Here is a 25,777-nt window from a genome sequence, read left to right as displayed (position 1 = left end):
ACGTACGCTATTGAGAAATTTTTTCCTATAAATCCAATTTCCTGCTGGGAACAATCCGCGTATTCTTAATTCACACCGTTGAAAAATACACAGGCTCAAAAATTCAATCAAAACTTTATTAATTTATTCGCGAAAATCTAATTGCGCGATGCTATAGTTATCCAATTCGAATAATACAAATACTACATTTCGTCGATGAATAAAAATTAAAAAATATATCCAACCGAGGAAAAAATATCGATAAAAATAGACCCTTTTTTCCCTTTTCCTTAACGGTTTTGAAAAAGATGTAGATTAAAAAATAAAAACGTGTTTTTTTTTCTTTTTTCATTCGAGTTTCTTTAAGATAGCGAGAAAACAAACATAACACCGTGAAGTTACCTTATCTTGATCTGCGTGTACGTAAAAGTGTCTTAAAAAGTGAGGCTTTTTTTTTCTTTCTTTTTCAATCTACTCGTACCAATGATAAATATTATGTTTCTATTTTCGTAAAAAGGAAATGATGCTCACTTTTGATCTGAAATAAAAAGGGTTTTCCCTTTTTTAATTAGAAGATATAGAGTATACTTAAAATGCGATAGAACGTTGATTTTCCTTTTTTTAGACAAAAAAAAGCAAGTATTTCTTTTATGTACCTTTTTTTTTCGCTCATCGAGAGGAATGTAAATAATCAAAGGAAATTTAAATTCGAGGGAGAATAAGGATTAAGTATAAATGTTTTTCATCGAATAAATGTATAATTGCGTTCTTTCCCTTGGAAAATAATTATACTAGTCGCAGTTTAGTGTGTAGTTTTAGGTCACAAGAGTATTTTTTGGAAAATTAAAATTTAGTGTGAAGGTAAAATAGGCTATTGTTCTGAAACTCGTGTTTCTAATTTGGTATTTTTCAATTTTATGCGCTATGCCTGTGATGCGATAAAGAAGTGGAGAAAAAATTCGAAAAATGTGAAAAAAAATTCAATAGGCTGAAATAATGTTGATGCTATAAAAAATGAAAATTTTCCAGAATAGGTAGCGTGACGATGAAAGAATTTTTGTTTGAAACGAACAAGTCTGCTTTTTGTTTTAAAGCTGTTTTGAGAATTCGAAAATTCGTTATTTTCATTAAAGCAATTTACTCCCTTGGTAGGTATACTTAGTTATTCCCCAACCTTAAATTATGCAGTTGATCAGTGATTACTTATTAATCAAAAAAGCCATAGAGAGATAAAAATGGGGTGATTTGACCCCCGAGAACTTTGGGATTGATATCTCCATGGTAGATAGGTTCCATCGAGAAAACTTTACGGGCAAAATTTTAGACCCCCAGACCCCTTCATTTTTAAGATATTGCCCTTTCTTGTGAAATAGAGATATACAATTTTTTTCCAGCTCCATGTGAACCATTTTTATGCAATTTTTTAGTATGTCGTATAGGCACTTATGCTGGTAATTCCTCAAAAAATGTATACCCCTTCCGGCTATCACCCATGATTTCCCCTTAAAATGGTGTTTTTTGACTTTGTTTATTGACTTTAGGTATGATGATAAATTAATGAGCACACCAACATACAAAACTGGCATTTTTAAACGTGTTTTTCATCCACAAAAAAATATTTTTTTCAGAAAATAATTTTGGGTGAGACGTGGTCAACAATTAGAAAAACTGGAGAGAACGAGTAAAAACAGCATTTTTGTTGAAAAAATCAATTTTGATAACTGAGGTAACCATGTCGCATAACTCGATGTCTCTGAACACGAATACCAATTCAAAATTGAAACTGCACTTCTCAGACCAAAGTTAGGTCCTGTGTTAGAAACAGACACTGATCCGAACAGTGGGCGTATCCAGACAGAAGCAAGGTGCAGAGGTTGAGACAGACACTATTCAAATCACTGGGAGTTTTCAGACCAAAGTAAGGACGTGTGTTTGAGACACAACACTTTTTCAATCAGCTGGTGTTTTCAGACACAAGTTAAGACCGGTGTTTGAAACAGACACTGTTTCAATCAGTAAAAAGAAACTGTGGTTGAGACAGACACTATTTAAATCATTGGGTGTTTTCAGATCCAAGTTAGGACCTGTGGTTGAGACAGACCCCTTCAATAGGTGGGAGTGTTCAGACCCAAGTTAGGGTCCAACGTTTGAAAAAGATGCCATTTCAAAAACCATAGTTGGAAACAGACACCATATCAAAAATCATTGTTCGAAACAGACAACGTTCAAATTCGGTTTTTGAACCAGATACTGTTTAACACCAGTGTTTGTGGCAGACACTCTTTAAAACCAGTGTTTGTGACAGACACTGTTTAAAAACAGTGTTTGTGACAGACACTGTTTAAAACCAGTAGTGGTGACAGACACTGTTTAAAACCAGTGTTTGTGACAGACACTGCCTGAAACCAGTGTTTGTGACAGACACTGTCTGAAACCAGTGTTTGTGTGAGACACTGTATAAAACCAGTGTTTGTGACACACACTGTTTAAAACCAGTGTTTTTGACACACACTGTTTAAGACCAGTGGTAGTGACAGACACTTGTTTGTGACAGACACCGTCCAAAACCAGTGTTTGTGACGGACACTGTTTAAAACCAGTAGTGGTGACAGACACTGTTTAAAACCAGTGATAGTGACAGACCCAGTTTAAAACCAGTGTTTGTGACAGATATTGTTCAAAACCAGTGTTTGTGACAGACACAGTCTGAAACCAGTGTTTGTGAGAGACACTGTTTAAAACCAGTGTTTGTGACGGACACTGTTTAAAACCAGTAGTGGTGACAGACACTGTTTAAAACCAGTGGTAGTGACAGACCCAGTTTAAAACCCGTGTTTGTGACAGACATTGTTCAAAACCAGTGTTTGTGACAGACACTGTCTGAAACCAGTGTTTGTGTGAGACACTGTATAAAACCAGTGTTTGTGACACACACTGTTTAAGACTAGTGGTAGTGACAGACAATGTTTAAAACCAGTGTTTGTGACAGACACTGTTCAAAACCAGTGTTTGTGACAGACACAATCTGAAACCAGTGTTTGTGACAGACACAGTCCGAAACCAGTGTTTGTAACAGGCATTGTTCAAAACCAGTGTTAGAAACAGACACTGTTCAATACCAGTGGTAGTGACAGACATTGTTCAAAACCAGTGTTTGTGACAAACACGGTTCAAAGACAAACACTGTAAAGAAACAGTGTTAGTGACACACACTGTTTAAAACCAGTGGTAGTGACAGACACTGTCTGAAACCAGTGTTTGTGACAAACACTGTTTAAAATCAGTGGTAGTGACAGACACTATTTAAAACCAGTATTTGTGACAGACACTGTTTAAAACCGGTGTTTGTGACACACACTGTTTAAATTCAGTGTTTGTGACACACACTGTTTAAGACTAGTGGTAGTGACAGACAATGTTTAAAACCAGGGGTAGTGACAGACACTGTTTAAAACCAGTGTTTGTGACAGACATAGCTCAAAACCAGTGTTTGTGACAAACACGGTTCAAAGACAAACACTGTAAAGAAACAGTGTTAGTGACACACACTGTTTAAAACCAGTGGTAGTGACAGACACTGTTCAAAACCAGTGTTTGTGACAGACACAGTTTAAAACCAGTGGTAGTGACAGACACTGTTCAAAACCAGTGTTTGTGATAGACACTGTTCAAAACCAGTGTTTGTGACAGACACAGTTTAAAACCAGTGGTAGTGACAGACACTGTTCAAAACCAGTGTTTGTGATAGACACTGTTTAAAATCAGTGTTTGTGACAGACACATGTTTAAAACCAGTGTTTGTGACAGACACTGTTCACAACCAGTGTTTGTGACAGGCACTGTTTAAAATCAGTGTTTGAAACAGACACTGTTTTCAATCAGAGGGTGTTTTCACACCCCGGCTTAGGACCAGTGTTTGAAGCAGACACTGTATTCAATCAGTGTGTGTCTCCACACATTGGCTTAGGACCAATGCTTGAAACAGAGACTGTTTAAAACTAGTGTTTGTGACAGACACTTTTTTGAATCAGTGTGTTTCTTCACACCCAGGTCTAGGACCAGCGGTTTAAACAGACACTGTTTTCAATCAGTGTGTGTGTTCACACCCTGGTTTAGGAACAGTGTTTGAAACAGACACTGTTTTCAATCAGTTGGTGTTTTCACACCCTGGTTGAGGACCAGTGCTTGAAACAGCTAAGCACTGGTTTCAATCAGAGTGTGTGTGCACACTCAGGTTTAGAACCAGTGTTTTGAACAGAACCAGTGTTTGTGACAGACACAATTTTAAAAACCAGTGTTTGATACAGTAGCATATTCAAAAGTTGAAAAACTGTATTTTGAGCAGAAAGTACGACGGATGGGGGGAGGGGGGAAATTCTATTTTAGTTAAATTTTGTCCCCTCTCGATATGTCATCAAAAAACCCGATCTAACCATCAAACTGAGTTTGGACAATATTTTTGAATTTTTTACATGTTTTAATCTCGTTATTTCTTATTAAAAAATTGAATCACATCATTTTGATAACCCCTGATACCCCGTCCGATTCCCGTCTGGATGACTTCACGGCTCAAATTCATTTCTAGACTGACATAAATTCGAGATTCATCATGTACTGCGATTTCAGCGAAATTGGTAATCTTTGGTTTTTTCTTGCTTATTTTCATCAGATTTGATTAGGTACATAGGTATATTTTTCAATTTTGAAAAAAATACCCATCACAAGTACTTACCTAATAAAAAAAATCGAAGATTTCCATTTTTCCTGAACAAAATTTCAGGCACATTTACTCCTAAAAAGTTGTATAATCTTGCATAAAAAAATTACCAGCAGCTGAATTTTATAAAACTTTCAGATTTTCTACTCGTAAGTGAAAAAAAGCAAGTAAAAAAATATATAAAAATTCTTACAACGAATAATTAAAATGGAAAACCACATCTCGATACTTTTAATGAATTTTTCTCCAAAATAATATTTCGTATTGCGAGTACCTACCTACATCTTGGGTGAATGAATTCCCTAGAGGTACAAGCTATCTTTGCAAAATCTTAATTCGAATGAAAATTTTTTCTCATTTCAACAGACAAATTTTATTCACCTAATATCGAGCTTAATACGCGAGTATAAAAACCGCGATGAAAAAAGATGCAGCAACAACCTAGCGTGTTAGATGCTATAAACACGTAGTCTAATATACTCTGCTTGTGTGGTTCGGTTCATATAAGGTAGAACTATACTAGATAGATATTCTATATGATAGTCAGACACACCCTTATAAACGTGTGTATTTGAAATACGGAGGCTATCATATTAAAAATTCCAATCATCAGTGTGTTTTTTTCGACCTTTTATATACGTTACGTATATGACAAATATGTCTCATATTATCAGAAAAAATCTCTTAAAACATGTTCCTCGTGTGTGAAATTGTAATGCATAATGCTCACACGAAAAATACCTACCCGATGATGAAATTTTCCCCACAGAGCCGGATTGAATTACTTAATATCTAACAAAAAAGAAAATCAAAGTGAAATCTTTTTTTTTTCGAAAAAAAAATTTCATCGCGGCTTTCGCTTTTCAAACATTCGTTAGTTTAAAAAATTGTCAACTTTTTTCCTGCCTCGAAATAACAAGAGAGACGAGGGAAAAGAAAAATACCACTGGAAATATGAAAAAATAGGGTTACGTAAAAGCTGAACACAAGTGTGTAATAATATTTCGTTGATTTGGTTTCAATCTGTAGAGTTTTGTGTTGTGTTTTTAATAAAGCTCGCGGAGAACCACTTGTACGAGTGAAATTTACAAAGAGATGATTATCTAGGTTTTGTATGAAAGTAAAAATGACGAGATTCAGCATTTAGGACTGAATTGCTGAGATATAAGAGGGTGGAGAAAAATTCCAAACCATAAATAACAAATATTAAAGACGAATTTTTTTCACCCGCTAAACAATTTGGAAATGGTGATTTTATTTTTACATTTGGTTGGGTTGGATTTGTACTTAATATCGTATAAGAAAGATGAAAGAAAAGAAAAACTTACCATTGTGTATATCGCCGAAGCGTACGATCCTTTGCGAACGGATTGCCAACAACAACACGATTGCAATATGGCCATAAAGCTATATTCCGTTTAATCGTCGAAATAATTTTTCGCCAATTTGCTGACGTAGCTGCAGGAATTTATGTTCGTGATTTTTTGCAAATTAACCAACCCGATGGCCGTCGCATCACTTAACATGTTGCCGTCGGGAATGGAAAAGCTCTTTAATCTGTAAAACAAACGTAAAATTTTATGAAAAATTTTGTCGTACATGTTTCATCGATACGATTGGATATCTATTCGTATATCGAGAAAAATCTCATCGTGGTGTGTTTACATGATAATGCTTTCTAAAGGTATTGCGGAATTAATCAATCATATTGCGAGGATTAAACCATTCATAGAAGCATTAAACGAAGCATAATGCGTCGAGTCGAAAGGGCATGCTTTACAAAGTCAACATTTTCACCAAGTTCACATACATACTGACGTTTCGTATGAACGTGTCTCATTAATTTTCACGCCATCGCCAGTGAGATTGAAACGCAAAGCAAATAACTTTAATGAAGGGTACGCTGAAAAATTAAAATAATGTAACGCGATGCTACAGGGTGATTCGATGAATGTACGAGGAAGTAACGTTTGATGATCGTCAAATTATTTATTCGAACTTTTTAATCAAGTTGAAAGTTTATTCTGAAACGATTGTGTGCATTTTTTTTGGATCAGTTCGATGATATATCACAATTTATATGTACCTACAGGGTGACTAGGAGTAGAAGTAAGTAACTGGAGTGGACTAACAGAGTATCACCATAAATTATTGCCTGACTTGAAAATTGAAGGGACAAATTTTAATAATAAACTAGAGGAAATAAAATTTTGACCAGGAGGGGTGAGTTATTCTTGACCAAAAATAATACAGGCAAGTGAAATTTGATTTTGTGAGTTTATGCTTAGCTTGTATACCCTCTGAAAAAATGTCCTAGGTAATTCAGAATACATAAGCACAAATATTTCAGTTGAAAATCATTGGTACCTTTTTGGAAAACCACAGGTAATTTTTCTGTAAAATTACAGCCTACAGGTGACGTTTTTTGAAAATTATAGGTAATTTTTTGCAAATTACGGGTAATTTTTTAGTAAACTACAGGTAATTTTTTAAGTAAATTACAGGCAATTTTTTTAGGTAAATTACAGGTGAATTTTAGATGAATTGCAGGTAATTTTTAGGTTTATCACAGCCATCACAGGTTATTTTTTGGGTAATTACAAGTGATTCTTTTTAAATTGCAAGTAATTTTTTTGTAAAGTGCAGGTAATTTTATTGGTAAATTACAGGTATTTTTTTGGCAAATTATGAGTAATTTTTTGGTAAACTACGGGTAATTCTTTAGTAAACTAAAGGTATTTTTTTTTTTGGTAAATTAAAGTAATTTACAGGTAATTTTTAGGTGGATTGCAGGTAATTTTTAGGTTAATCAAAGGTGATTTTTTGGTTGGTTACAAGTAATTTTTTGGTAATTCACAAGTAATTTTTTGTTAAGTTACAAGTAATTTTGTTGGTAAATTACAAGTAATTTTTTGTAAATTACAAGTAGTTTTTTTGTACATACTGAAAAATGATCTGCAATTTTCTGGTAAATTACCCGCAATATCGTAATTTCTTGGTAAATTGCCCGTAATTTTTTGGTAAATTACCTGTAATTTCTGGGAAAATTACCCGTAATTTCTGGGAAAATTACCCGTAATTTCTTGGTAAATCACCCGTAACTTCTTAGTAAATCACCTGTAATTTCTTGGTAAGGTACCTACTGTAAGGTGGCATTATGGCCTCACTGTCCTCTCAGTGCATCTTGTACTCATTCTCAAGTTGGTGAAGATCCTATAGGACTTGGTTACTCCATTCTTTGGGTCTTGACAACATGAGGATTGTTTGATTCATTAAGGTAAGATGTAGGTACTCGCAAATTCGAAGTATTATCAAATCCCAGCGGGAGTCAGCGCTAATATTATTATATGGGCAGGGGGTTCGCATCCTAATATCTTTAACATTGTTGGTTATTATATTTCCTCCATCTTTTGGTAAAAGTAGCGGTAGCCTATCAGCTTTCGAGATTAATTCCAGAACTTGTAATGGTAGGAATTGCAGTATTTTCTGTCACTCAGTCTAATGTGAGAGAAAATTGTTCTGCATTCAGCTGCAACTCATTTTAGTTCCATAAATACGCGATCTGGCGGATTAATTATGTAAAAGCCCCATCTGGTGAGTTATTTCTCTCATGACCAACGAGTTGTGAGAGCAACGAGCCAAACCCTAGTCATTTGGCGACTCCCAATGTGTAAGCATTGGTATATCAGCATTCCGGAGATGAGATAGGCATGTACCTATTCTCATATGTTGCATAAATCTGGTTAGCCAAACTAGTAGCAGAAGTCCAGTCATATTTCGAAATATGAACTGGTGAAGCAATGAGCAAGTGATCTATTTTGAAATAGAAATTGAGTTCCTGTTATGCTGATGGAGAAGTCAAATGCACCCGAGTGCTTGGTTATTATGTAAAACTTCAAGTTCATCCTTATTTAAAATCTCTTTTGAAAGAGTAATGTAGATGGACCTTCACACATCCGTGTATTGTTCCCGTTCCCCGTGGTGATGTGTGTAAGCACTCCTCTAGGCATTTAAAATGCTATCTCTCAACTTTACTTAATGCTGTACAGGCTAGTGTAATTAGCTTGAGTAGATTATTCATCGTCATCGTCGTGGTTCCTTGTCCTTTACAGGACATTGGAAATCGCATTTTTGTGGTACCCTTACAGGGTGAGGCGAATGCCTATTGCCACTGCGATTATTCTGGGAAATCGACGTTGTTTCGAGCTTCCACTAGTAGTTTCCCGTTGCTTTCTAGTGACATCTACACAAGCACCTTGGAGCTAGCCGGGTAGTTTAGAGACCCTGAGCTCCTCAGTGTTGACCTCTATAGACGCTCGAACCAGTTTCAGCTTTTTGATTCTGCTAACAGATGGCGTGCATTATCTGTTAGCTCGGCTAAACTGGTAGTCCCCCGGTACTTGGCGTGTAATGTTGATAATTGCACGAAAGATTTTTTAATTACACGCACAAGCTTGCCTCTGCAGCTGGGTTTGAACCGAGTACCTCGTGAACGGAGGTCCGCGGCTCTACCTACTACGCCACCGAGGGACTTAGATTATTCATAATCATGTGATATTCACAAATAAACATTGTATTAATGAATAATTGAAGGAATTTTTGTAAATGAAAAGTAGGTACTGAGGTGGTAAATTGCCAGGTACTCGCGAAGCTCAATGAAGCTAGGTGAAGCTCATGGAATGTGCAGAATCTACCTCCACAAACTTTTAGGTATAACCTTGAAATCCCTTCTTGTTTGTGCATCATGGTAGATATGTGAGTTTAGTACAGACCCATACTTAGGCGATCTATGAATCATTGGACTTGAGCATTTAGTCAGCCTTCCTTTAACTTAATCGTTTGAAAGTGTATTTTTATACCATGTTTGCCCTTTTTAGGGATTGGTGAATTTGTATCTTCACTGGTGAATTTGAACGTGATTAGGTGGTTGAGCATAGTGTCTCTGTTCTAATTACGCTATATTGGTGAATTTGAATAGGTATTGGTGAATTTGTGTATTTGAGAAAACCATATATTTAAGAGAATGTAATTTGATACAACGATTACATTGGAGTAACTAATGAATGTGTTATTATTTCACAAAAGTGAGCCTAATTAATACATTGGTTGGTTTATTATGTTGACGTATCCAACACTAAAGTGGTATCCGCAGAGCTAGCAAGGGGTAAATGTAAATAGTTCCTTCTTGATATTACAAAGAGTTGTATAACGCTACTGGTAATCTTTCACCCGCTAAGGAATATTTCTTATCCTCAATCCTATCACAATAGTGCTTGTATACAGTCTAACACTACCTGTAATTTTTTGGTAAATTACCTGTAATTACTAATAAATCATGGGTATTTCCCCCCCACAAATTACAAGTAATTTCTTCATAAATTTGAGTAATTTTTTTTAGTAAATTAAGGGTAATTTCTTGGTAAATTAAGGGCAATTTCTTGGTAAATGTTTGGGCAATTTCTTGATTAATCACATCACAGGTAGGTAATGTTTTGGGGAATTACTAATAATTTTTTTTAGTCATTTTCAATTTTGTGATATTGCGATCATACTTGAAAACACGGGGGAAGTGGGGAGTTCAGCATGTTTGGTCCAAAAATGAGGCCTTTGTGGGGTGGAAATTCCATTTTGAAAATTAGTTCCTACTTAAGTAAGATAATAAATGAGTCTTCACCTATATTTTCCTTTTCTAACTTTTAAATAATGAATTTCAACTTTTCATTTTGATAAGTCGAGCTTTATCATTATGAAAGTTCAAACTGATACAGGACAAGCCAATCTTATATGCAATTGCCATATTTGCTGATGAAATTGGCCGGCAAGAAGTTGAATTTCAGTATTGACATTAAAAATGAGGAATTCGTATTTACGGCGAACAGAGTAGGCAATTTTATTAACATTTGTGTATTGAGAATTTATATTTACGGCGAACAAAGCATGGATATATTACGGAGAGGTGAATTACTTCAATAAAAATAATTTTCATTACACTAAAACCGGTTCCTTTCAATGCAGTCAATTTTTCTATAGGCTGAAACTTAATTACCCCGATCACAAGATCCGCAAAATAAATTTTTTATCGAAACTAAAAGATAAAATTATCGAAAGTAAAAACCCTCGGGATAAATAATTTTAAAATCATAAACGTACCGAAATTGCGATCAAAATAAAATTTCGAACCACTTCATTTCACCAAGCTCCTTCGAAAAGTTATAAAAAATATGACATAAGCATTTAACCTACACTTGGGTAGGTATTAAACGTGCTAAAAAAACTTGGAAACGTCATAACTCTCGTTTAATACTATACGAAGCATTCTCACTATAAACGAAATAGGTAAGGTACTCGTACTCGCATTCTCATACGACCTTTTTTACAGCACGTAAAAAGCACCATAAGATAAAACGATTCAATTTATCCTTGGACGAGTTTCACGTGTGTGCTACACGATGAGAAAATACACACGATCGACGACGCGACGCGACCAGTGTACACACATGCACTTGTTTGAACACCGTGTATAATTGAGACGAGAACTGGCAGCCTTTTCGTGCCGGCGAGAATTTTTCGTACACACGAAAAAGAACAGCTAGAACACGTATGACAATGATGAGTTTCGGATCGAAAACTCGAAAAGCTCCGAGATATTTACGACTACGATGAGTCTACGAGGAGTGATTTCTTCATCGGATAATGATTGATATGAGCGTAAATTAGGTTAGCGTAGATTATTTGCAGTCCTCTATATAAGCCGTCACGTTTTCGTACACTCGAGCAGTTGACAGTGGTGGAAAAATTGAGAGGATTTTATGAGATAAAAAAAAAAAGAATACAGAAATTGAAAAAGGATTCGCTGCTTCGAAATAGTATATTTGAAATAGGAGATCTTCGACGCAACGGACTAAACTTGAAAGGTTATAGGTACAGAACACACGTAACAAGTATCCGTGTACTTTTTGCGCAGAAATTATATTTTAATCTTTGAAACCCTAAACTATACTCTTTTGTTTTCTTTTAAATACCCACCAATTACAATACCTACGGTGCACCTTCTGCACGTTATCACGTTTCATATTTTTCAGCCATTAAAGCTTTTTTCGGACTTGTTATTTAATCCGTCTGTTTACCGTGTGATAGAAATTTTTTTAGTTTTTATCCGTCTCTACTTCCTATGGACCTGAGTTGATCTTTTATGTGTAGGTAGGTATTTTTACTTCAACCTTTTATCGTCTCTCTCTGAGCGTCTATTGATTATACACTATGCTATGTTATGCTAGATTGTGACCGAAAATTACTTACTTTGGTGCGGTAGGTATTTAACTGCTTATACGAAATAATTCCTTTAAAGTGAACCACGTGTGTACTTTAGACAAAGGGCAAATGCCAAGTTTTACTGCATAGCGGTGGGATTTGAAATTCTATGTTTACTATTTTAAGCAACAAGTTGTTGAAATTACATCGACGTTAAAATCTATAGTGATATTAATCGCGAAGACGTGAACAAGTGTTTAATTGTATAGCTTTGTCTATAGATGGATAATTACTTTAAATTTGGTAGAATAACGATTTCATTCAATCGAGAAGATTCTCCTTAATGCATAAATTAATGTACTTATAACGACTAAACGTCAGCTTTCTCTTTGCGAATGTCTATTTTTCGAATAATTCAATTAAACTATGGGATCGTAGGGAGAAGGGCTGAGAGTTTAGAAGGTAGTACTGAAATATTAAAATGTACATATGTTGAGGAGTGAGGTTTCTAATCTACCAACAAAGGAGATATTCCAAATGGCGTAAATACAAATATGTACTTTAGAACTGCACAAAACTAGATCGAAAGATCATTTAAAAGCATATCATCAGCTAATGTTCCAGATGCTAAAATGCATTTTTCGATTTTTGGTGAATTTTTGAAAATCAAATTTGGCCCAAAAATAGGAAAAAATCAACGTTTTTCTTAAATTGACTTGGAAAGCTGAAACTTAGTGTGGTTTCCTATTTTAGATCCACCGAATCAATTGGAAATGGTTTCTAATCATTTTGAACAGTTCTGGAGTGTCCAGAAAATTTTTGAAAGTTGAAATTTTCACAACATTTTGCCAAATAAAGCTGAAAAGCTAAAATTCACTCTTAATTTCAATATGCTGAGTCAACTACATGTACATATTTATGAAAATCTGGACCATTCAAAATCTCGCAGGTGACCCCAGAATGGCTTGAAACCACCTCCAGATGACTCAGCAGGTTGAAATTAGGACATAGAGTGAATTTTAACTTTTTAACTTCATTTGGTAAAATTTTGTTGAAATTTCCATTTCCAAAAATCTGATGAAGGTTCCAGAATTTCTCAAAAATGGGCTGAACCCCGTTTCTAATCAATTTGGAGGGTTTGGAATTGGGTATATTAAATTTAAACTTTCTAAGATCATTTTGTAAAGTTTTTGATTATTATCTCATCGCCAAAAATCGAGAAATGCATTTTTGAAATTCACCCCTTCCCTCTATCGTTCCTCCGGTCATGAATCGATAATTACTTTTGGATATACAAATCAATTTTTAGGACTTTTTGAGAGGTGACACTTGAATGAACAAAAAAAGGTTTTGACAGCATGTTCTGCCCATGAACAGCTCTTTTCAGACGAAATTTGTTTCATTTCCACGAATTTGAATTGAATCGGTGGGTGCAGAAAGGGACCAAGTCACATTTTTGGAAATTTTTTTTTCACGGATATAGGGGTTTCAAAGTACGGCGGATCGACTGGTGATGTCAGATTTCCACAAAACTGCCGGGAAAGTGGTATTTGGGCGCAGAAAAAGGGCGGATCCGCATTTATGACTTTTTTGTAAAATTTTCTAAATTCCTTGAAAAATAACTAACATTTTTGAGAAGACCATTTTTTGAAATTTAAGTTAATCTCTGAACTGAAAAATGATGAAAAAATTAACAACTTCGGCAAAAAGTCTTAGAACTAAAGGGGTTTTGGGTCAATTTAAACGAGATAGCAGTCTAAATGATGTACTTAGATGTAGAATCAAGCCCCATTCGTGCCCGAGCAATTTCAAAAGAAATTTTGTCGATTGGGTGCAGAAAGGGTCTAAGTCCCATTTGTTTAGGCAGCAACAGCGCCGGCGCACGTGAATATTTTTTTTTCTAAACAGTGCTAAAAATTGTGTCTTGGGGTCCTCTTTCAATGACCTTAAACATGTTTACCAAAAATTTTTAATTTTCAAATAAATCAGTTTTTTGTTATTCCTGAAAAATGCGAAAATGTGACTTAGCCCCTTTCCGTACCCACCGATTCAATTACAGAGAATGAAATTAATCTTTTTTTTTCATCTTTTTCCAAACATTTAGCTTTCGTCCTGAAATGTGCAATTACTTACCTATTCTTGAAAAATCTGGTCAAGAAATCAAATTTTGAGAATAATTGTGCAAAATAATCGTGAAGAGAAAGCAATTTTATGGAATTTAGCTTGCCGAATACGATTCTATAATTTTATACAGGGTGCCCAGAAATATCGAGTACCCCTAAAAAAGTCTTCTACTAAAATACTTTGGTTGGTCACAGTGAATGATAATAATTATAGCACATGATTGGTTGTTGGACTGGAGAGATAACATTCCACCAAATCATATGCATCTATTTCACGTTGCCAACCCATATTTTTTATGAAAACCTTTCTTTGGGGTACTCGATATTTCTGGGCACCCTGTATGTAGATCAACTTTTTGGAAGGAAAAATACGTTTTATTGTATATTTTTAAATAAATGCCTGAGAAAATACATATTTTCATGTTTCAAGTTTTTAATGATGAACGACACGAATATTTCATTTATTAGACAAAACAAACTCCACTTAAAAATGTCTAATTCATTTCCAATGTTTCAATCTGTCATGAAAATTGATGAAGGTAGCCAAACTATTTTTACCTTAATTTCGCTCAGTTTTTTGAAATGATGTTATTCGACACAGCGTTTGAATTTTTTTGTCATCGTAATAGGTATTCGGATCCAACAACGTATTCGGATCCAACAACTTCAATGAACCCAATTTTCACTATTTTGCAATAATTCGCCTCAATTTGAAATATTTTTTTATTACCCAGAAATCCTCAAACTTTTGAGAGAAATTTTTTGGTCAAAAAATTGACTTAATTCCGACATGAGTAAAAAAAAGTGTAATTTTGTAGTCTGCCTACATTATTTGAAAAATGTCAGAAAACCTAAAAAAATACAAGTGAGAAAAAATTTTTTAGTTAAATTCAACTATGGAATAAAAGATTTCTTAAATTATAGCTTCCCAATCATCACTTTTTGAGAATCATTTAATTTATATTTAATTGGGGCTCTCCAAAATCCGGTTTTCCTGGTGCTCTTTTCTGAATTTTCATGTTTAAAATATCGTGAATAATACCAGCCGTCGCAGAAAAATGCAGGCAGATACATCTTACCCACCTATTATTAAAATCTATGGACAAACTATTCCTACACGCTTAATCTGGTTTGCAAATTCTATCGTAAAAACTCCAACTCGTAAAAAAAAAGCTTAGGAGACACTTTGAAAAAAATCGACGTACTATAGCTTGACAGCGACGTCCATAATTTTCGAAAAATTATCTCGATCTCGGACGAAAGAAACAAAGAACGCCGCCGAGATGGAAAAAAATTAAGAAAATAGAATCAAAAGATAATATAAAAATAAATTACCAATAAAGTAAGCATCTTTATGCTATATAAAGTACAAGAAATGAAAAAAGAAAAACGCCGAAAACAAAAAAAAAGAGCTATATAAGTAAGAAAAACAAACGCTGCTATACTAAAAACAACAACAACAAAAAAAACTATAGTAACTCGTTTCGGTAATTTATTTTTCAAAACCAAAACGTCAAAACGGAGTGCACGAATCGTTTGTTCGTTAAACTTGATTTCTTTTTCATCGAGGCAAAAATTTAAATTCCAAATCATAGCCGCGAAATTACCATCAATTTGAAAACCATTCTGTCTAACGCGGGTTCTAAGAATAGAAAAATTGGAAAATTTTCATCTCGCGTGAAAAACACTCGTGTAAGGAGACGAGTTTTGTAATATGGTCGTCGTGTTCGCCGGAATGGAAATCATTAATGAGAATGCGGCTCGTCGTCGCAAATTACACGACGTAAAATTTCTCAATATTTGAAATTTTATATTAAAATATGGGTTAAAATGAGCAAAAAATCTTCGCTTTGTTTACCACAGTCGGAAATTTTTTTTCCAAGATGAAGTAAACAACCGCGACCGAGGAAAAAATATAATAAATAAAAACACACGGTTTGTTTTGCTTTCATGTCTAATTTGTCGCTAGAAGGACCAAAAGACCTTTAAAAGAGGCTACTTTTCAAAATAAACTTTTACAAGGTTTCCCTTGATGCTAGTGTGTATCTACGACTAGCGCAAAAAGCCCACCTACCTACTTACCTACATTTTTGGTAACATTTTGTTAATTTCGTCTAAAGAAAATTCCAGCACATTGAAAATCAAGCCCATGAAAACTTTCGCTTCGACGTGCGACGTGCTACATCAAATTGAGAATTCATCAAATCTCTGACACGTAAATTTTGCTTCGTTTAAATGACAGATTATTAATTTTTTTTTATTAAAAAAACGCCCTGCCATGTCGAAGTGAACCTTATTGTATCTCTGAAAACTTTATTAATACCAGAAAATTATTAAATTTTGGTACTTTGTTGTAACGATTTGGAAAAAAATTTAACAACAATTTTTTTTTGGAACAGTCGTAGATATACGATGTAAATATTTTTAAATCTTTAATCGAAAAATATAGTACAATAAAAAGGATTCTGTTTTTCAATTTTTTTCAAAACTTTTATCACGTTTCTTCCGCTAAAAATGAAAATAGGTATACCGTTTGGGTGTGATTTTTTTGCCAACAACTTTCTTCATTTTACAAGTTCATAATTTACAATTTTCTTCTATGTATATGCTCGAAAATCGAACGAGTCTTATTCGTAGAGGCTATTACTATTTTTAATTAAGCCCATAACCTAAAAATTTGATGATAAATTTCATTTGTAGAGAGGTAGGTAGGGACCTAATTTTTCAGTAGATAAACCGCCTTCAGTTTACTCGATTTAACCTCCCATAAAATAACATTTTTACGACAATAAAATTACACAACGGTAATTCTAAGAGATAAACAAATAGTATTTAATTATTTATCGCTGTAAAATAAAAAAAAATAGAAAAAAAACTACCACTTTGTAATTATATCTAAAGAATGTACACACGAGTGCTTTTCATGTGTGTATGGTAGTAATGGCTTAAAATTAGCTACCTCTTTAGTATTTTTAATTCTGATTAGTCGAAGGCTGGGAACTATCTGTTAGGTAAGTATAAAATTTGTCTCGTAAGTGCTCATTTAGTCATCAACTGGATGAAACCAGGTGAAAAAAAATTCTAAAAATGACATAAAAACATTTTTAAAAAACAATAAGTACCTAATAATAAGGTCTCTAATGACCCTCATCGCCGATTAACATGGATGCATTAAATTCATGACCCTTGAGTGTAATTGTTATGAATCACGAATCAAAACACGACATTTTTTTAATCAGAATCGTGACTCGAATCGAATCATAATTTGAATCGTCCTCAATCCTGATTCCAATATTCAATGAGAATGATGTTAATAAAATTGCCTACTCTGTTCGCCGTAAATCTGAACAATAATTTCGATTATACAGATAGAGCTCTAATTATTGAATTACTGCCTCGGTTTATCCGGTTTACATAAAAACTGGCTCATTAAAGTTATCTCCTCTAAGATTTTAGCACCCCAAATTGATTTTTCGATTCTTGATGAATTTTTGAAAATTAAAAAAAAAAAATGATGTAAAGAGGGGACTTAGTTAGAAAGATTGGAGATGGTAAGAATTATCGTAATTATTGTGTGGGGATTTTCCAAGAATTATTCCGTAGGGAGGGAATATTTATTTTCTACCTGACTAGCTCGGATGGGTAGGCTATAGATCACACTACACCAGAAATGTCTTGAAATGTAATAAAACACCTCAATAGAACAGTTTATACCCCTTTAATGATGTAATAACTATAAACAGTTCAGCTAATTATACCAAATAACTATTAATATCTACAATATAATTATAATTATTCTGTATGTGAGCAAGGCGAATAATTCCTTGCTTCTATGATCAGAGGCCAATCTGACTAGATCAATCAAAACATTCACAGGAAAACCTGGAAATTGCACAAAATGGTATTTGGCATTGATGAACAAGTGTCGCACTCTGGTGGTGGAATGCATGAAATACATGTTATCATGCTGAAAGGGGGACATTTCCATACTCACTTACACTTTCACGCCAGCACACTTGACTTGTCGAGATGCAAATGAATGTGATTCTCTACAAAAAGTCCCCCTTGTTAGCAAGTCGATGGTGGCTCAGCCACGAGATGTCAATGCCGAATGGCAGATTAATCAGAGATGCGTTAAAATCACATCTCTCGACCAGATATCGAATTAATGACTGATAAACACTCACCATTGCAAAGCTGTGGGACTGAAACAATCTTATTTCGGTTTCGGGATTTGTTTTGGGACTGAAAAAATTGTTTCAGTTCAGAGTTGAATCGGTTTTGGTTTTGGGATTTTCATTTCAAACCAATTTTAAGCGCAAATTGACCAAATGGACCCTGCAAGGGCTTAAAAAATGGGAGGTTTTGATGTGAAAAATCCAATGGTGTAATGAGAGATTAATGTTTTAAATGCATATTTTGCTTAATTCGTTGAGTAATTTTTGTTATATTCTGAATGATTGAAGATAAATGATGTAAAATGACCAATTATCAAAATAAAATCGCGGAAAAAAGGCAAAAATTGAAATCCCAAAACCGAAACGATTTTGTTTTAGTTCCAGGATTGTTTCAAGTTCAAAATTATATTGGTTCCGGGATTTTTTCAGTTTTGGGATCAAGAAAAATAATGATTTTGGTTTTGGGATTGGATTTGAATCGGGATTTAATTGGTTCTGGTTTTGGGATCGTTTTGGTCCCACAGCTCTGCACCATTGCAATATCCTGATTAATTTATGATGGGTGAACCTAATACTAGGTGGGGTGGCAGCTATTGGTAGAAAGACGACATGTAAAAATTGGGTTCTCTGTCCGTATAATAGAGAGATAATCCGAGAAACCATAAATCAAATCGACATTACGTTAATTTACATTAAAACAAACACTTATTGTTATTAACCAATAAAATGGACTACGTCACTTCTAGGGGTCGAGGGGGGTGGCCCTCGCCTGCCTGTGTATTTTCATCACTAACAATCAGCATTGGCTTACTCGCGAGAGGCCAAACCAAGAGTGATTCTTATTGGTTTTAGATTCTTGCTCGGAACCACGGATTGTAAGAATTCAACACGTATACTCATAATTGATGTACTTGTGGCACCATTTTATATACTTTACACACGTTCAGGCACCAAAATTTACGTTGTGGCACCACCAAATGGTGCCACAACGTATTTTATTTAAAATTGTGTGGAATGTCATCAGGGCACTGCCAGGGGTCGTTAGGCAAATTTTTGTAATGGTGCCACAACGACATTTAAAAGTCCCTTTTAACATATTGGTAAAATTATATAGTCAACAGACGTTGTGGCACCATTTTCAGGTCTCATTGGTTTTCGATGTATTTTTTTGTAAAAATTTGTTGTAAAATGTTTCGATTAGATGGCGCTGTTGCTTATACCCTTAATCATCACTCTATACTCACATAATACAGAGGCACCAGTTGGTTTTTATTAATGAATAAACCGTTGCCAGAAAAACGCTCGCGTAAATGACTAAGTTTTCTTCACTTGCTACCTGGTGTCACAACAACGTTCAACTAAATGGTGCCATAACGTTACAAAAGTAGATATTGATATATGTACCTGTTTTCCCACCCTTATGGACGGATTACACTAATATTTCCCATAGAGGAATTACGTCATGAACCACCTATAGCAGTTAAGGCATGCCTACTCATTACAATTTTCTAATGTTTTTTCAAGTTTAAAATTAAAAGTATGTAGCTAGGTACTTTTTCATATGAAAATGATGAAAATCAGCTTCAAAACTAAATATTGACTTTTTCAAAAATCAAATTTCACCGTTTCCAGCCATTCTGAAATCTCTAGCGTGATTCTAGATTTCTCAGAATTTTTGAATTTCTTCAAAAAACACGGATATTAATTTTGGCAGCTTAAAATCAAATTCTAGCTCATTCTTGACCTGTTTAATGAGTACATATCGCACCTCGGGAGTAATAAGGTCACATCTCAAAAAAAAATTGATTTTGATGTTTTTGCATTTTTGGGGTTTGTATGACCCCCCCCCCCTCAACCAAAAATTACACTTTGAGTTGGGTACATTATCTAGATCCTGTAAAAAACGCAAATGGCCTAACTCAAAATCTCAACAACATTGCAAGTTGTTTGGAGTTATAAGGGTACATCTCAAAAAACTCCACCTTTTTTGAGCAAATTTCGTACATACAAAGTGTTAACAAATAGTTTTGATTGTTTTGAATGTTTGTTAGTTAGAAATAGTCACAAGGAGTGCATTTTTTATTGGTTTGTGCCAAATGGAAATTTTTTTTTAAATTGATCACTTTTCAGAAAAATTTTGAGAAAAACTCAAAAACTAAGCACTCTAGAAAAAAACCAACGGCATTGTGTCGATTGGAAATTTAATTCTCTACAACTTTGATATCAAGAAATTTGTTTTGGACGCTTCCTTTCGCCTCCACATCAATTTTAATGAAAGGTTATAACTCAAAATGTTTTCCAAACATTGAAATATTTCCTCTTTAAGATTTTATTTTTCAAAGTGTTCTTATGCTAAACGAAGGTAGGATACCAGATCTTTAAAATGAGGTGCTATTCATTCCTCACAATTAATTTATACCTAAGTTGATGAAAATAATGAATCAAGTTTAAAAAAAAAAGAAAATCACTCTCCTGTAAAATTTCACTTTTTTGAGATGTGACCTTATTACTCCCGAGGTGCGATTTATGTCCGATTGAGGTGATTTCTGGGTGACATATCGAGTCTGTTTCATTGGCTAAATTTAAGGATTTGGTGAAAAATGTGAACATATAATACAAATATTGCTGGTCCAAAAAATATAAACTCCAGGTGTCCATCTGGAAATCAATTCATATTGTGAATAAGCTCATTAAAGAAGTAGAAAATGATCTGAAGTTCGATTTATAGCTATCGTCCAAGTTGATTTCCACACCTTTTGATAAAATTAAAAAATTCTGGAATAATCAAAAATTGCACTGGAGGCTCCAGAATTGTCGAAAGAGGTAAAATTTGGGTCAAATGGGTTGGGAAAGTGTTTGTTTTAGTTGAAAAATAATCATTCGTACAAGATTCAAAATTCCTTCATCGAGCAGAAATTTTTTTTTGATTTTTCAAACGAATTTTTCTCCCCCAAATATGATGGATTGATGTTCAAAAAACACATTTGAAATTTCTGCTTGAAATCATCCCAATCGTAAATAATTTGTTTAAACAGGTGGACTCGAGAATTACTTTAGAAATCGATTTTTAGCTACTTCTGTGAAGAAATTTGAATATTCTGAGAAAATCGAAAATTCCAAAATAAGATCCATATTACCTAAAAATAGTGGGATTTGGTTTAGGAGAGTCGACATTAGATTTCCGAACCAATTTTCATCATTTTTACTTGGAAATTCCTTCAAAAAAAATAATTTCTGAAAATCCTTTTTTCACATCTTTATATGATATTTGCATTTTAAAAAGTGTAAAATTACGAGAAATTAATCGAACATCGTTTTTGGAAAAGTAAAATGTTTAATGAAGAAAGATCAACATCTTATTTATATGTATGTTTGGAAAAATTATGAACTCAATCTCCAAAAAAAATCTTTAGATGAAAGTCTATTTTCTGCATCATTTTCTTCTCTTTGCTCTTTCCCTTTAAAATTTCAAATATTTTTTTATTTTTCAATTTGTTCCACTTTTATCTTTCACGCGAATTTTTCCTGTAGTGATACCTATGTACATCCTCCATATCCACTTTAAAAATATGGCAGCTAGCAATTCCACCTTTCTTAAACTTTTTTCTTGTTTTGTCGGCAACTGTCAGTTGTTGTCATTAGAAATGATATTTTTCGAAGTAGAAATTCCAAATGTAGCCCAGCGCAAGTGGAGCAAAAGTTCATTAATATATTAAATCGTAAAAACATAAAACTACCAATTTTTAATATTAAAGATGATAAAATAACAGAATTCACAATAGAAACTTCCACATGAACTTTAATTAATCATAAATGAAAATGAAATAAATAAAGATATTTTTACTAAAAAAAAGCAAATAAAAAATTAATACCTAAGTAAACCCCATAATTTAAAATTTAAATTTAAATTACCTAATTAAATAAAACCAATGATCAACTAAACTTTATACACTTCTCGCTAAATACTCCCACAAGTAGTCGATCAAGTGTCAAATTCATCTTTCCCCAGCTCCATATGCATGCTCATTGAAAAAAATGATTTTTTTTTTCAAATAGGTATAGGGACTTTTGGACAAATAGTTTTTCATCAATATGTGCTCAAATGTCCACTCGTTTCGGTTTGATCAAAAGAATTAAATTAGAAAGCTCACAAAACAGAATGATTATTGCTAATAGATAATAATGAAAAATTTCAAACTTGAAGAATGATAAAAAATTTTTAAATTAATCTTCTTTTAAAGATAAAACGAAAGAAGGAAAAATATTTTACGAATTTTGAATCACCTAGAAATCAATAGGTCCCTTCTTAAGGTGGATTTTTTAAAAGCTAAATATCCACATCCACTTCTTAATCAAAAAATTAAATATCATTGTATACTTACCAGTTAAAAAATACATAACCTTGACAACAAATCCAATCCGCATGTTTATCTTTCATCCACCAACTGCGAGTAATTCTTCGACAAACAAAACAAAACGATACGATTTCAAAAATATTCGAAAACCAAAAAAAAAAAAAAACAACACAAAAGCAACAGTATCAAAAACAGAAGCAGCAGTGAGTCAAAAACCGGATGAAAAATTGATGATATTCGTATAGCTCGTTTGAATATTAATTTATATCGTTGAAATAAAGTCGAAATTATTATAAATAAAGCACTCGGTTACCGCAGCAGCGATAATTCGATGAATAATTTATAAGAAATGGTATAACAACGACACAACAAAAGGCTTTTTAATAATATAAGCAAACTTTGAAAAATTTCCACTCGATGCAATTAGTTATACGTGTAATAATATTATAAAAGCGACGAATTATAGTCGTAAAATTACGACGACGAACGAATGAATGAAATTATAAATGCGCGTAACCGACAAGCACCACGTTTACCAGACCAGTCGAGTCTGAAAATCTGATAAGAATTTAACTTCAACCCCAACGAGGAAATACGACGGTATGACCTACGGCTGCTGATAATTTGGCGCACTTTTACACCGTTCTTCGTTGTATTGTTGGCGACGAGTTACGCAACGCCTTCGGCCTTATCGCTGATGTGATGTGTGTTTTTGATAGGCTTTTTCTTCATCAATTTGTCCTTTGACCAGAAAAATAATCATCGGGTGTTTGTTCTGCGTGTGCACGTGCTGAGACTTTCCGAAATCGAAATATCGACCAATTCATCGAAGGCATATGCCCGTGTGTGAAATGAAAAGGTACAAATTAGCCGGCAATTTTATCATTTTTACCTACCTATACTCGAATAATGAATTAATTTTTTAAACGACCTATCAACACGAAACACTGTTGAACAAATAACGAAAGAGGCATCGCAAAAAAAGAGGTAAAAAATTGAAGGTATCTACTCGTATAACCCGAAAACATGCCGAGAGCATCCGATAACCACGATAGTGTATTTTGAATAGGTTTATGTTTCATCGTTGTATATACTATACCTACCCTTAACACAAGCTTTTAACTATCTTACTGACTCGCACAATTCGGCTATAGGTACTTTATTTCGATAGGGGTAACAGGTAAATAAAACGAGTGCGCGTAAAATTCGAGAAAAAGCGTGATGGGGGGGGAGGAGGTGATTCTACTCGTATAGCGATCGCGTAGAAGTGCTTTTAACTGAGATAATATTTTTCCTCATCTTTCTAAGGTTTCAAAATGATTATTAAAGCAAAGTAAATTATTTGGTGGCAACCTAGTTCTCGTACTACTCGAGGTTACATTTATACTGTCAAAAGTGTAAAATCTTATTCGCAAAGGCATAAAGTATGCAAATAATTGAATTAGTCGTAATTATTTCTTCAGCCACCGCCATCAAGGTTTTCTCTATTTGCCAAACGTCTTCTTAATTAAATAAACTCCGGCATTACACGAAAAAACTTTTTTATTCCCACTTAAGAAAAAAAAAGTTTTTCGTCATCTCGGTCTTATATAGTTATAACGCTTTAGATAGATATTTTTACAAGCGGGTTTTATTCGCGAGATTCTGTATAGATAAACTTTATTGCCTTTAAATTGTTTATTGAAATGTTCACGCAGATTATACCCACAACAGCCACATCGCGAGCGGTAAATTTGCAAAAACGAGAGGTTTTATGGTCTGAAAGTATGCTGCTGGTTTTATAAAAGACTAAGGGTGTAGGTAGGTAGGTAGGTAGGTAGGTAATCTTTCTTATAAAACTCGAATTTGGCAAATGTTTAGCATTCGTAAACATATTAACACTTTCGAATTCTCTAATTGTGGTTTGTGGTTTTTCAAGATGAATTGATTTCGTCGTCGAACGAAACCGCGCCGGTTAAATTATTACCGCCGTTGTGGTTCGATGGTTGAGATGAGGTTTAATTTGAATGTATTTGTCGTGTTTACCGCTCCGACCGAGAGACCGAAGAGTTATTTGATTTTCACGTCGATTGTATATAGGTACTGGTAGGTACATAAATAGCGCAGATGTTTACGCTCAGGCTGGCGAGGATAATGAATTTTTGGGCTTCGATTCGTTTTCGTTTGTAGCTTTTGCGACAACATGAAATGAAAGAGAGGAAAAAAACGTCATAGTGATGAAATTGCGAAAAAAAAGCAACAGTTTTGCGATTGTTTGAACGAACGGATGTTGTCATGATGTTGAATTATGAAGGATTTTGACCAAATTCGGTTGACACCTTTATTTTGAATAGAAAATGGCTCAGAAATTTTTGTAGCTCTGTAGGGTGCCCCTGGAAGAGAAATATGGGTTCTCAAAGAGAGAGAATTTTCAACAAAAAATTATGGTTTTTCGCTTGAGCCTTTACCCAACCTTTTCGTTGACCTGACCCATTGCTATCAAAATCCGCAAGACCGCTTTTTGGGTTTTAGTGAGCAGTTCAAGAGGAGGAGTATCGATAAGGCAATTCTTTGGTACCAGACAGTTATCGACTCAACCATCTCTTAAAATGTTGTAATAAATGTATCAAATCTAGTTAGTCAACCCTAAATGGCCATTATTTGGACTCCAGGTGTTTCCAAAGTTGTGTGAATTGAAAAAGAATTTCAGAAACCACTGAATATTATTTTCAAAAACTTTTTTAGGGTAAAGTATCTGAGAGTGAAATCTCAGAATTTCACCCAAAATAGTTCAAATACGAAAGTTACTGAAAAAATCAAATAAAAAATTATCGAGCACTTGCTAGTGCGTTTCAAATGAAAATTCTTCAATTTATTTGAAAAAATATGCATTAACGCCTTTTGTAGGGGTGTCTAAGGTGGGAGGGGTTAGAGGGCTCTAAAAAAAGGGTTCAAAATAACAAATATACAGGAAGCTTGACTAGTTGAAGAGTTTCAAGTTATCGAGGTTCTACTGAAAAAGACATCACCATATAACGCTTCTGAGCGATTACAAATCGCGTTTTAACGCTCTTAAAAACAGTGTTTGTGAGAGACACTGCTTAAAACCAGTGTTTGTGACAGACACTGCTTAAAACCAGTGTTTGTGACAGACACTGTTTGAAACCAGTGTTTGTTACAGACACTTGATAAAAC

The 25,777-nt window shown here is 34.1% G+C and overlaps 1 protein-coding gene across 2 annotated transcripts in view; it reads right to left on the bottom strand.

The window, feature by feature from the left end:
* LOC135835012 (uncharacterized) overlaps positions 1-23,714 on the bottom strand; it is a 97,494-nt gene extending 73,780 nt beyond the window's left edge. The window contains exons 1-2 of one of the 2 annotated variants that reach the window (XM_065349059.1): positions 22,631-23,714; positions 6,025-6,253 (exon numbers count right to left, since the gene is read on the bottom strand). In XM_065349059.1, the coding sequence (XP_065205131.1) occupies positions 6,025-6,099 (75 nt within the window). In that variant the 5' untranslated portion in view covers positions 6,100-6,253; positions 22,631-23,714. The remainder of the gene's footprint in view (positions 1-6,024; positions 6,254-22,630) is intronic. The other variant, XM_065349058.1, reaches the window with a different exon arrangement.
* Between the last annotated feature and the right edge of the window lie 2,063 nt (positions 23,715-25,777).

This window comes from Planococcus citri, chromosome 2 (genome assembly GCF_950023065.1).
Source record: "Planococcus citri chromosome 2, ihPlaCitr1.1, whole genome shotgun sequence".
NCBI lineage: Eukaryota > Metazoa > Arthropoda > Insecta > Hemiptera > Pseudococcidae > Planococcus > Planococcus citri.
This window is presented reverse-complemented; position numbering and strand designations above follow the sequence as displayed.